This window comes from Hyaena hyaena, unplaced genomic scaffold, assembly GCF_003009895.1.
Source record: "Hyaena hyaena isolate Hyena2069 unplaced genomic scaffold, ASM300989v1 scaffold_542, whole genome shotgun sequence".
Lineage (NCBI taxonomy): Eukaryota > Metazoa > Chordata > Mammalia > Carnivora > Hyaenidae > Hyaena > Hyaena hyaena.
The window spans coordinates 163095-178228 of NW_024081175.1; the positions used below are offsets into that span (position 1 = coordinate 163095).

The 15134-nt window shown below is 31.1% G+C and overlaps 1 protein-coding gene across 1 annotated transcript in view; it reads right to left on the reverse strand.

The window, feature by feature from the left end:
• MIPOL1 (mirror-image polydactyly 1) overlaps positions 1-15134 on the reverse strand; it is a gene marked incomplete at its 3' end in the record, with an annotated part of 200975 nt that overhangs the window by 112692 nt on the left and 73149 nt on the right. The window contains exons 5-6 of the mRNA XM_039255719.1: positions 13871-14006; positions 12469-12574 (exon numbers count right to left, since the gene is read on the reverse strand). Coding sequence (XP_039111650.1) covers positions 12469-12574; positions 13871-14006 — 242 coding nt within the window. The remainder of the gene's footprint in view (positions 1-12468; positions 12575-13870; positions 14007-15134) is intronic.

A 15134-nucleotide genomic window follows, 5' to 3' on the forward strand; every position in this document is an offset into this window, starting at 1 on the left:
CTTAGAGTATAGAAGTTGAAATGAGAAGGTAGAGTGTCACCTTGAGATGATTATATTGTTTTTCTTAGTTATTTTAGTAATTTTTATTAAATTTTTAAAGGTAAAACAACCTTTAATTCCACAAGATGAATGTAAAACCTAAAACTATAAACATTCTAGAAGAAAACTTCTGTGAGTTCAGATAGGTAAAGCTTTCTTGACGATAATTCTTAAAAACTGATAAACTGGACTTCAATCTAATTCAGTTAAAAACCTTTTTTTTTTTTAATTTTTTTCTTTAATGTTTTATTTATTTCTAGGAGAGAGAGAGAGACAGCGTGAGCAGGGGAGGGTCAGAGAGAGAGAGGGAGTCACAGACTGAAACAGGCTCCAGGCTCTGAGCTGGCAGTCAGCACAGAGCCCAACGCGGGGCTCGAACCCATGAACCGCGAGATCATGACCCAAGCGAAAGTCGGATGCTTAACCGACTAAGCCACCCAGGCGCCCCTAATTCAGTTAAAAATCTTTACTCTTCAAAAGACACTGATGAGAAGATTAAAAGACAAGCCACAGATGGAAGAAAATAACTGCAAAGCACATATCTGAAAACAGACTTGTATCCAGATACAATTTTTAAAACTCTCAAACCTCAATAATAAGGAAAAAATCCAATTTTAAAAAATGGGCAGAAAACTTAGAAACTGTATCAAAGCAGACATACTGATGATAAATAACAACAAAAAAAGGTGCTTTATAGTCATTAGAGAAATGCAAATTAAAACTATGAGATAACCACATACCTATCACAAAGGCTAGCATGAAGGCTAGAATGAAAGTATGATTAAAGATACTGGGAAGAGGAGAGAGCAACTGGAACCCTCATTCACTGATGCTGGACGGCACTGTGAGTGAACCACAGTTTGTCAGTTTCTTAAAAAGTTAAACACATATCTACCAAAGACTAACCTATTCCACTCACAGATATTAATTCAAGAGAAAATAAAGCCTATGTCCATACATAGACTTAACACATAAATATTCACAGCATCTTTATTTATAACAGCCCCAAAGTAGAAACACAAATTTCTACCAGCAGATGAATGGATAAACAAACTACATGACAAACTGAGGTAGAACAACTGGATATGCACTTGCATAAAATAAAAGGCTGTTAATTGACAGAGTTAATAAATTCTTATTATGAACATAGCTTTTGGAAGTACTTTTCAGCACAATTTTCAAAGTTGTTTCTTTTTTTAAGGTAGTATCACGAGTGCTATGTGGCTTTCTATGTAGTACACTAGTCTGTTACCATGTATCAGAATCAAAAAGGCATGAAAGAAACTTCTGCCCATAATATAGTCTACAATAATGCATTTTATTTCCCCCTTGTAACTGTATACAATTTCCTTCCAGGAAGGATACTCACAACAGCCTATAGAAAGCAACATGGTGTACTAAGAAGAATATGGGCTTTGATTCAGATCCAATGTGCTAACATACTAAAGATAAGCAACCTATTTTTTGTATATTTATTACATTATTTTAGTCACAATTCAGGTGCATAAAAAGAATATAATACCACCATTTATGGTTATTAGGGACATATTAAGTGAGATAATATATGAAAGCTCTTGACCAAATACAGTAGATGCTCAACAAACACTGGTTCCATGCCATCACCACCATACCACCCACAATCCATAGATTCACAATGTGGCTCCATTTCTAGACACACTGAAAAGATGGTTTTAATTAATTTGGACCATATATAATATATGTACACACACACACACACACACACACACACATATGTATGTACATATTTTTGGTGACATTCAAAAATTATAAATGGGAACTGAAAGAAAAATTATTCAGAATGAATGCTATATTACATACCGCACACTATAATGACATAATAGTTTGTACAAAATATCACAACATTCTAAGATATTTAAAGTTTTTCACATTATAAAACATTTCTTCATTTCACTCCTGTTTAGGGCAGCATTATTTACAAAGAGCCAAGATGTGGAAGCAACCCAAGTGTCCACTTACAGATGAATGGATACAAAGAAGTGTATACATACACATATTATTCAGCCCTAAAAAGAATGAACAACATTTGCAACAACAAGGATTGACCTAGAGAGTATTAGGCTAAGTGAAGTAAGTCAGACAGGAAAACAAATACCATATGATTTCACTTGCATGTAGCATCTAAAAACAAAACAAAATTAAACAAACAAAAAAACAACAACAACAACAAAAAACAACCAACCAGGGGCACCTGGGTGGCTCAGTCGGTTGAGTGTCTGACTTCGGCTCAGGTCATGATCTCACGGTTTGTGAGTTTGAGCTCCGCATCGGACTCTGTGCTGACAGCTTGGAGGCTGGAGCCTACTTCGGATTCTGGGTCTCCCTTTCTCTGTCCCTCCCCTCCTCGCACTTGGTCTCTCGGTCTCTCTCTCTCTCAAAAATAAACAAGCATTAAAAGAAATAAACAAAATGAATGAATGAATAATAAAACCAACCAACCAACAAAAAACAGAATAATAATATAGAGAATAAGCTGTTGGTTGCCAAAATGGGAGAAAATGGGGGTATAGGCAAAATGAGTGAAGGGGAGTGGGAAACACAGGCTTCCTATTATGGAATGAATGAGTCATAAGAATGAAAGGTACATCATAGAGAATGTAGTCAATGATATTTAATAGTGTTGTATGGTGATAGATGGTAGTTATACTTGTGGTGAACATAACAACATGTAGAGTTGGTGAATCATTATGTTGTTCACCTGAAACTAACGTACTGTGTGTCAATGAAAAAAAAATTAAAACACTTCTAATCTGCAGGTCAGACAGGATGGACAAAATGATGCTACAGTGATCTAAGTACAGATAAACGTGTGTCATGCTCTGAAATATTGTGACATATCAAAAGGTTAAAATACTAATTACTAAACTTTAAATGTCAGTAGGCTTCCTATTATTTCTGTAAAGTATGATGAGATCCTTATAAAGTGACATTTAATGTACGCTGTGTTCTACTTTATGTACAATAGCACTTAATGATAAAGGTAAGATTAGCAATGTCGAGGACTTTAACAGTAAGTATAAGTATAGTTATTTCTATGTTTAAATGCTTTATACTCAGGGCTTATTTGGTCATTGTTGATCAAGAGAAAACATTTTTCTTTCCCTCTATAATGCTATCAACTCTAAAGATATAAATAATGTGCATATTAAAAAGAGACTGCCTTATGAGTATTCTAAGGTTAAGTTTTAAAGTGCCATAGAACATACACACAAACGTAAAATCTGATTATACATTTTGTAAATGCTAAGAAGTTTTCCTAAAATTAATTTTTGAACATTAGGTTATATGTGAAATTTGATTATGAAAAACCTGATTCTTTCTAGAATTCAGTTCTTTCAAAGGATCAATATGCAACTCTCAAACATTTTTAGTAAAGAAAACTTAATTGTAAACACTAAGCTTTTCCAAGGTAGATGACTATTACAAAGTTCACTAGAAAATCAATATAGCATTTTAGTTGGAATTTGCTCATTAAACACCCACAGCTCTAATGCAAATTATGATGGAATGAATAAAGCAAATACGCATGCTTCTTTCTTTTTATTAAATGTAAAATCTACTGTTAATTGCATCTCGTATGTCATACAAACTTTTCTCCTTAACTATTAAATAGAAGCTTTAACAAAAGTCATTAGAGATTCTCTTTCTTTGACTTGAATAAATTTCAATATTTGTTCAGTAAAGGTTCACAGCAGTTAAATTACATTAACAAATATTATTAGCTACTATGTAAGCCAACCAAGTAAAATACTTATATTGTAGGTAAAACAAATCATTGGGTGTTTACAATAATATTTGGATATCTCCATTTTTAAACATGGTTATCAAATATCCTATAATTCTTAGACAAATTCAAGAAAGATTCAGAGAGGATCACCCCCCCAACACCAAATACTCAAATTTGTTTAGTAAGCTAATTGTTTTCTAATATGGGTAAGAGTAAATATGAAGAAGCTGAACCATACTAAGTATGAGTTTATTGAGTCAAAACAGAGTACATATTTTCTTAGTAGAACCCAAGTCTATTGACAAACCCATATTCTACACTTCTCACACTACTTTTAAAACACAGTAGAAGTGAGACAGTATATTGGAAAACATGCTAGTTTAAACACTGGATCATGATTCTCTAAATAACATAATTTGGAAGATAGACATTTATCAAGGAAAAGAATCCCTTTGTTAATATCCTCAAGATACTTATATAAATAGAAAAGGCTGAATTAAAGAGAGAGAAAAAGAAATCATCAGGATTTGAAACATATAAAACAATCAATGATTATAATTCATGTTCCAAAATTCTAAGCTATATATATAGATAACAGTTTTATAAAAGGTCTTTATTATATTTGAAAGAATTTCATATTATCTGCATATCTACTATTATTGCTTTACTAGTTAAATGGATTCCTTACAAATATGATACTTTTTAATGAAGCCACCACAAATATATTCTAGAACCATAAAAATTATGCTATGTCTTTTAATTTCCTTAAAAACTCAGGGGCACCTGAGTGGCTCAGTTGGATAGGGGTCCGACTTCAGCTCAGGTCATGATCTCATGGTTTGTGAGTTCAGGCCCTGTATGGGGTTTTGTGCCAACAGCTTGGAGCCTGGTGCCTCCTTCGGATTCTATGTCTCCCTCTCTCTCTGCCCTCTGCCCCCCCATTCATGCTGTCTCTCAAAAATAAATAAATATATATTTTTTAAAAATTCTAATTTCTCTCTCTTTGTATTAATTGCCTATTGGAAATTTAAATGCAGATGGTAAATCCCCTACACCAATAGAAAACTAACCAACCTACTCCAAGTAGTTTGATGCTTCTTTTCTTCCCTTTACATGTCAGACTATTAAGTTTTTCCAGAACTGTATATGAATGGTCAACATTTTATATGATTATTTCCCAAATATAATTAATATACAGGCTCATTATGAAAACAGAGACAGAAATATTTTATATAGTTTTGTAACTTTTTGTGTGTGTGTACTTAAACAGAATATGTTCCTATATACTTTAGTACTCTTTAAAAATATGAAATAGTACATGGTATTTTATCACTAGGACATGCCATATTTGATAGAAGATGCTCCTAGTATTAGATTTTATAGTGTTCCCAAATATTGACCATATAAATAGTACTGTATTGAACATCTTTGTACACAAATCTCTGTGTATATACATAGCTAATTATTGAGCAAAATTCCTAGTATGGTTACTACATTAAAAATCAGCTTCTTATTGAGATGAGCACTGGGTGCTCTATGGAAACCAACTTGACAATAAACTATACAAAAAATCAGCTTCTTATGCTCTTATGTTTTAAAATTTTCCTCTGTAAAGTTGCTAATACATTTATAGTTACCAACAGTATAGAAACTGCTAAAGATTAATTAAAAAATCACACTAACAGTAAGTTTTAGTAGCAAAACTATAAAATAAGGATTTTTTGGGAAAACTGAATTATTATATACATGTATTTAGTACAGAAAACTCAAAAGGATGTAAGTACACATTCTAAGAATATGCTATTTACATTCATTAAATATAAAACTAAAATTTTTAATGTGAGAGATAAGCTTATCGCAGAAGTATTAAAACCAGTATCAATTATTTTATGCACTTTTGAAACACTATTTTAAGAGGTATTTTACTTTCTGCATAGAATATCTACTTTAAATTTTAATAAATGCCAATATAAAAATTCTATAAAATCTAACTGCTATCTAAAGTTTTTCCAAGATCATTTGTTCCTTAAAATTAAACATATGGAAAAAGTTTTAAGAATCATTTTCTGAAAAATTTTTATCTTTTATTTTTTAAGTTTTAAAAATTTTATTTGTTTTTGAGAGAGAGAGAGAGAGAGAGAGCGCGCGAGAGAGAGGTCCGGGTGGGGAAGGGGAAAAGAGAGATGGAGACGCAGAATCTGAAGCAGGCTTCAGGCTCTGAGCTGTCAGCACAGAGTCTGATGCAGGGCTCGAACCCATGAACGGTAAGATAATGACCTGAGCCAAAGTTGGATGCTTAACCAACAGAGCCACCCAGGTGCCCCTGTTATTTTTGTTTTAAATAACTAATTATGACACGCCCTCAAATATCTGATACCATGCTAAATTTGATAGTATACCATACCTAATTAAATGTATCAATTGATTATTGCTGAAACAGTTTCTCTGTTTACTCAATATTTTGTTTTTTTTTCCAGAAAAACACAAACTTTCTGAGGGAGAGAGCTTACAAAATTGACCACACTCTACCCTCAACCATTATTTCACTTGGCACTCATCATAATTAATGCTGATTGATACTCACAAGATTCTGCAGCCAAAGATACTATAATCAACATTCTACCCATCAATATTTCTAACTACTGTATTTCACAGAGATGGGCCTTTTCGTTTTTATCTAAAACTTGAAATCGTTTTTCCTTCCAAATTAAAAGATGACATAGATATAAATATATAGATATAATGTTCCATTGTAATACTGTGAGTGCATTTCAGGGTTAGATTAAAAGCTTTATCACATTTTAGTAATGGCCATTATCTATACAGAATAGTATTCTAACATGTATCACTTTTTAAAAGTAAATATTATATTATTTTCTTTTCTTCTGCTATATACAACTCACTCTTGTTCTTAGTCATTAATTAGATGGTCAATATCATCTGAGGTGTGGTATACAATATTAAATACTTTTTTGAAGAGAAAAAAATATTTTCTGTTATACAACAATTTTTATTTTTCCATGTTTATTAGCTGTGGTGTCTTAACGTTTTTGCTATAAGGGTAGTTACAGATCTGTACTTTGAACATTTACATGTTAACCTGAATAGAAAAACTTAAGTTGTAAGTTTCAGGGATTCTATGATCTGAGCCTCCAGGAATCACAGTTAAACTCCTCTCCTTCTTACCAAAAACAAATGAGCATTCCCTGTAATAAGAAGAGCTTGACTATATATATATATATATTTTATTTGCAAAGTATCAATCTAAATTTGGGTGCAGAGAAAAGAACTATGTGCAAAGCAAAAAAGCAGATTAAATACTTGCAGATTCAGTACAGCAAGCTAACTAATGAATTATATGTAAAATGTAACTAAGATGGATGGATGGATGGATAGATAGATTTATAAACACAAGACTTAGAAACTAAGGAGTTCTTTTGGCTAAAACCCAATATTGGCCTCATTTCAGTTTAATTGGAAGAGGATCTCAAATTCATCTTCTCCATGAGATATCAGGAACCTGGATTTCTCTTTGTACCAAAGGTTAATAAGAAATGTGTCTGCAAAAGTCAAACAGCATTAAATACCAAAAACTGATTATTATTCTACAGGAGTTGTTCTGTCATTCATAATCTCTCCATGCTTCAACCTTCCACAGCTAATCTTTAATGGATGACATGCAAGAAAGAAAAATAACATATAAAGCAGAGACTCTAAAGTGAGCGTTTAAGAAATTTAAAAAATTAGGCTTTTAAAAAATGTATTTTAAATATCACAAAAACAACAGAGGAAACTAAATAGTCTTATGTGTAAAATTTAAACATCATCTGTATACTGCAAACATAATGCAGTAATAAAAATGAAGAGACATTACACTCTACATAATGCCTACTGAGCCTATTTTGAAAAACAGAAAGGTTTATTTGAACAAGTTATTTTTAAATGTAACTACATCACTGACCTAAGAGTAAATTAATGTTTGCAACAGGCCATACAATATTACATCTCACTGTCAAACTCAATTTAAGTAAAGCAAATTTTGAAGTATTTGTGGTTTAATCATTTTATTTAGTTGAGAAGAAATATTTATCTAAAAAACAGAGTCAATGTTTCTGCTATGCTTCTCTAAAATATCCCCTAGTATTTAAAGGTCATATATGTCAATAATGTTCAAATAATCTTATCCACATGTACAATTTAAGGAGTTAAAACACAGTAAGGAGTCCTAAATAGCTCCTATGAGATAAATTTTTCCCACATATGGAATGAACTGGTCATTTCAGCTTTTGCAAAATTAAGACCTACTTACTATATAGTTTTCCTTTACTTTCTTAATTGAAATGATTTAAAAAATATTTTATTTCCAAACTATCTAAATATGGTTAAATCTTAAAATAAAAGGGAAATTGAAAACTGTGGGATAAATGAAACAATAAAAATATGCATAAATTATTTTAAAAAAGAAATAAGTATCAAATCGTTGTGAAACAAAAGCATATAAAATACTTATAAGATAGTTACTTATATTTCAAGTACACTTTGAATATACCCTCTATTAAATCAAGGAATCTTGAGAAAACAAGATGATAACATAATCATCTTATCTGAGTGCTTTCTATGGATTAAGCACTTCATACACATTATCTCACTTAAATGTCACAGCAACCTATAACTTTTAATCAAAGCTTAGTGAGTCTGTCACTTACATATAAGTGGTAAAAAGATTAGAACAAAGGTCTGAATCCAAAATCTGAACATTTAACCACTACAATAGTGTATTATGAGTGAAAAGTGAAATCCCAGATCTGTCTTCTTTGCTGGTGTATATTCAGTGCCTAACACATATATATGTGTTATATATGTGTTATATATATTATGTATATATGCCTGGCACATAATGGCCCTTCAATAAATACTTCTTGGTTAATTTTTAAAGAAGTTACATTAGTTCCTATAAAGTGCCAAATAAAAACAGAATTGGTGGTGATGTCAAAAAAGAAGGGGGAAGACAAGAGGGTCAACCATTTGAGATTTTATCACAATAGAGGGCACAAGGGGGTTTCAAAATCACATGAAATCCCACAAGCTTGAGTAACAGTATTCATAGTATATAAAAACTAACAGGGAAGTAAAGGAAATAAGCTTTATATTATTTTAATAGTCTACATAAAGGATTATTATAAGTGCACATTAGATTAAAGCCCAGATCTTTTGTATCCCAATTCTTTTATTTTGGACTCACATTTAAGTAAGATGCATTTTTAAATTAAAACCTAAACAGAACAAAAATCTCTTTATGATTTCTGAGATTATCAAAGATTTAAGAATTGTATGGAGATAAAAATAATCAATATTACTATTAGCTACCAATTTATTGAGTACCAGTTATACATTAGGTGCTTTTATATATTATCTATAAGCCCTAAAATAACCTGGTAAATTAGTTAATATTCACATTTTACATGAGAGAAAGTAAACCTGGAGAAGCTAGTAAGTAACTTGCCCAAAGGCACACAGTTGGTATTAAATATCAAAGCTGTGATTTGAACCTGGGTCTGTCTGATTCCACAGCTATTGGTCTTCCCCTTATTTCAATCTGTCACACAGAGAACTGGGCACCTTTGGTTTCATGTGGTTTTGACTGTACCAGATTCTTATTCTTATATTTAACCAGCTGGGATGACAAAATAGACTAATACATATGTAAGTTATACAACACAGAAAGACACACATAAAGACATACAAATATAAAAGAAAAAATCTGAAACAGAAATGGTTTAGGTAAAATCAAAATTTGATCATAGCCATCATATAAATTTCATAAAACTGTTTCGTGTGGTCTTTATGTATCAAACATATCACAGAAATTATTTGAAGATTAGAAAGTAACTTTAAAAAAAATCACTTTAGTGATAATATTAATATCTAATCATAGGAGTACAAATATTAAATCTAATCCACGCTCATTGTATAAAACTTGAAAAGGCAGAAAACTGTTACCTGAAACATTAATACATCCATTAATAATACAAAAATTTGCCTCTTGTTTCATATAATGTACATGTACACATATATTTAACAAAATTATATTTTAAATGCAGTACCCTCCCTACTTTCCATGCACATTGAGTCATGAAGATTTTCTCACATCACCAGATATTCAGAAATGATTTTTAGTTATCATATAATGTCTCACAGCATAAACATATCTCATTTAACCATTCTCCTATTGTTTGAATTTAGTTCTCTGGCTATTATAACTAATACCGATAAGAATATTCTTATATATAAATCTTTATGCCATACATTGCAAGGAAATGGCTATTTCCTTAGAGTACTTGATATTTTAATTAACATTTGAAAAATCTATAAACATATATTTTTGTATCTTATTTGCAATTTCCAATGTTTAGTTGAGATGTTTTTGCATGTATTTCTTTTAATGTGGAATAACTTGATTTTTTTAAACAATTATACTTTGCTTAAGTACACTGTAACACATAAATGTGTCATATTTATAATATACTTTACCAAATACACTTTTTATTTTGAATATGAAAATGAGCAATGACAGAAACAAACATCAATAGTTGTGTGGATTTTTTTGCTGTTGTTATGCAGATTATTTGTCCTTTCATATGGCACTAAAGAAAACATTTATCACATGTAATCATATTCCTGTAATGTTCCTCTTTCTATTAAGGTACTGACATACTTTTTTTGTTACTGTGTTTTGCTTTTTGTCTGCACTTGCTACAAGTCGGGCAGAAAATAAGCTATTAAAGATCGTATGTATGAGAAAATATGAAAAAAATCATAAGTCTATCAAGAGTAAATGAATTTCCTATAGTTTCAAACCAATGGATTTCTTAAGCAATGGTTTAAAAAGCTGAAGAAATTCAGCTTTTTAAAACTTTTGACATATTACAATGATGATTCTAATGTCGTAAGTAAAATATATTTAATATTTTTTAATAAGGTAGAACTGAAACATTAAAAAGATACACAGTGAAAATTTATACTTTAAAAAACTTTAAAGGATTTTCATTTTGTGTCACTTTTGAAACTAAGTGATTGGATGTATCTCTTTTTAACTAGATTGCAGTACTATTTTCATCAATTTAGGAGGCTATAAAAATACCAAACATCTCAAATATTTAAAATTTACTAAAATAATAATGTATCATTAATGAGAAATATCTGATTAACAAGACATAAAGCAATCAAATTCTTCCATTATATGCATGCATGATTCATATTATTTAGTCAAAGGGGAGTCTTAAGTATATACAAATAAGTAAATATTTGAAGTATATGATTAGCTATATCATGCAAAAGTTTTAAGAGTAGATAATAGTGCTTAATGATATTTCCCCTCCAAGATATAAGTGCTCTATGCAAACAAATTAATTTATGCTTTTCAGTAAATCACAATGCCCTAAATCTTATCAAATTACTCCTGCAAGACACATGCAGAGTTATACAACACCTTTAACAAATGCACTTCTTATAATATCTTCCTAGTAATTCGCATATATGTATTTGATTATAAGAAGCCAACAAAATTCGAAATTGTTCTAAATTTTTATCTGAATTATTCATTTTTAACATACTGTTATTTTTCCTTAAAATATATTAGTCTCATATTTCTCTACTAAAAAAGAAAAAAAAACACTCATGGTAGTTTAACAGTACAGAAAAGCAACCATCTGTTATTTTAGTTGCAGTATTTATTTATGGTAATTTTGGTTATATATTCATAATGATGTTCAGTTCTATTTTGTACAGTAATATTTTAAAGACAGTCTACCTGTGAAATGTTCCTCAACTACAAAACCAGAATTCTCTCATATATGTAACCAGCTTAACACAGCTTCAAACTAATCACAAAATAATTTCTTAAAATCATTCTAACTGATATAAAAATGTTAAAATGAGTAATCTCTACAATGCCTCTGCTGGTTAATTTCTATTTTACTATGAAATCTCTCTCCTTAACATAAAAGTGTGAGCAACAGTGTCACAAACTATTGAGAATCATCTGAACTTATCCGTAACATATCACAGATATTTAAAAAAAATTTTCCTTACAAAGACCTGTGAATAAAGATAGACTCCAAAACATATTTAAGGCAGTCATTTACAATTCTCAACTCTGGCAACCTTTCATTTTAATCTTTTCAGTGAAAACATTATCTCCATCATCATCCACATGATCAGATGAAAATTTATTAATTGCACAAAACATTTTTGAATCAAATGTAGGTTTCCATTGGCAATGAATATATGACTATCCTCACACAAAAGAGAAGTATTTCCTCTCAACGAGCTAAAACAATAAGTGGTATTTGAACTGCTGGTTGAAAGGTAGAGGCACTGGTAATCATTATTTCCCCTTGTTTGTTCAGGCCCTTCCAACAAAACAAACAACCTTTTTGTGATTGGATTGACATGGTGTTAACAATGCATTTAATGCCCAAATCAGTATGAATACAGGTAAAGCTCTCACTAATACCAGTACCAGGATGTTAAAGCCACCTATTTTCTATGCAGCCAAAAAGAAAAAAAAAAAAGAGGCTCCACTCCTTTGGCAAATAAGCTAGTATGCTAGTATTCACTGAGCCACATCATATAATAACTCTGTTAATACTCATCTAGTATACCTGCTGTCTTCTCAGCAATATGAGCTTCTGTTGCTTTCTCCCGGAGTTCCAGCTTAAGCTTTAGTTTTCTCTGTTCCTTATCTTCTTTAGTCAGTTTTTCTTGAAGCTAAAACACATTGAAAGAAACATAGACTCTTATTTGACAAATTTCTTACAGAAATATAATCCCAAAGTAAAAGTTATTTTTTCTAAACCGTTATGTATTACATTTAACTGCCTAAATACATAAGTCTAAGCGGGGGGGGGGGGGGGGGAATCCTACAATATTTAAAATTTTAAGATATTTTTTAAAGTAATAATTAGTTACCTATAAGGAAATTATAACAACGTTCTGATATATACTTAACTTGTATGTGTGTGTTTATAGGCAAATGAAATTAAAGAGGGAATGACATAATTATTAAAAGTAACTCACTGCAAAAAGCAATCTGATCTGTTCTTTTGTCTTAAAGCAAAAGACTTGGAAGGCAATATCCTAATAAAAAAACGACAACAGCTTTACAGCTTCTCTTAGTAATTCTAATACTGTGAAACAAAATTAATTAAGATAATAATCTTAATACGTGAAACAAATCTCCTTTGAGAATGCTATCCCATCATATTCCATTTAAATCAGCACTGGCACCTGATTTATAACCAGCATGTAATAAATACTAAATGAAAATATAGAGCATATCTCCTACTTTCACACAAAACCCCTCAACTGTCTGTCTGTCATTTGTGTTATTTTCCCTCAGAAATGATTAACATTTCTAACATCATGCTTCAGTTTGATTAGGTCAAAAACTAGAAATATGAAAATCAGAAAAGTATGTAGAGGTATGCACAGGTTAAAAAACAGAAGGCATAGAAAATGAACATTACTTAATGCTCAAAGAAATGTGACTAGAAAGTGTCAGGAAAGATAAAAAACATGACATGACTAACTGCATTGGACAAAATGTAGCAGTATATAACAACACAAGGAATGTGACAATTATTGCCAGAATTTAATCACATATATTACTGAGGTGAAATACAGGGCACAGATACTAAGAGAAAAAAAGAAAGTTAAGTAACATGAAATCATTCATTATATTTCTCACTTTCTATAATACTGAAGTAAACTTTTACCACCATAAAACTTGAACGAATCTTTTTCTTTTAGATACCTACTCAAGGTACTAGATTTATGAAAAAAGAAGTGGTATCACAGGCCAGCAAGGGAGGAAAGTAAAGAAACTGCTTTTTATAGCAATTCCAATTCAATCACACTCTGATGGCATGGTATGGCAACAACATAAAGCCGCCATGAAAGGCTAGAAGTAGGTGATGAAAATGAATTATGATGGGCAACAAAGCAAACTTAGAAGATCAACAGCTAAAAGTACACTGTACAATTATCAGACTTTCTATACTGTACCTTTTTATTACTTGCTCTGAGAATGTCCAATTCTTTTAGAAGAAATGCTATTGTCTTCTCTTTATCTAAGTCTGAAGTAACTTGACAAGGGATCATACACTCACAATGCAAATCATGATCTCTGTGTTCCACAATGCTGTAAGAAGGAGAACTGTTGAACTATATACACATATGGTTTCTACCATGCAAGGTCTATCATTTTACACTTCAAATGAGGAAGACTAATTTAAACAATAATAAATAAAGTCACTTAGTTTTACATTTCTCTTGTTATATGCTGTTAAGAAAATACTATGGATGGAAAATAAATGTATCAATTTCAAAGAGCTCTTAATTTATCAACCGAGAGAGCTAAATCTGTGGAAATCATTTAGTCATTTCTATAGAAATTCATTGTTAAGTATATGTAAAGAATTCAGGTTTTGGGGGATATGAATAATTCAATTTATACTTTTGGTCAGGACATATCTCACTTTTCTGAAAATGAAAATAACAGTAATACTTTTTTCACTGTGGCTGACAGAATATCATATTTTTGTTATTAAACTCAAAATAAAACTGAAAACCTATTCCTATAACATTTAACTGTAAGTAATTTTTTTTGACATTTTGTATGCTATTTGAGGACAGTGTTGACCTGCCAGCAAGGAGTATAAAGAAAGGAAGGGAAAGAGATGGACTATTTTTTGAAGGCATTGTATTCAACTTGTAAGCATAGGAAAGCAGTTAGGCAGTGAAGCCTGGGACAGTCAGTGCAGCTCTACCTACCATGTATACTTTCTGTTGTAACTGTATTAGATATTTCATACTCTGGCTTTAGCCCAATCTCTACTATTTATTTTTCCCACATGGTTATAAAATGCTTACCACCTCTTTATTCATCCCTAACCCTATCTCCAGAAAGCAATTCTGCAATATTTTCAAAATATATGAGTAATTTTGGAAGTACTTTAATCCCTTAGAGGTAAAAGTCTTAGGGGTCACAAATTCAGATCCCTTCATGGGATAAGAAGGTAAGGTGAACGGTGAAAGCTGTAGAATGGAAAATAAAAAAGGCGGCAAATGGGAAAGTACAAGGCCCTTCTAAAAGCATTCAAATTCCTTTAAACAAAAAAACCATGCTAACCAAAACCAAAACACATCTTTGGGCTTATTCTGTCCTAGAGCTGCCAGGTTTGGGCTCTAATGAATATTTTCCATTTATGTCAACTGAACAGTTACTTCCAGATCCAAAATGAAAGGTTACAGAAAATAATATTTAAGA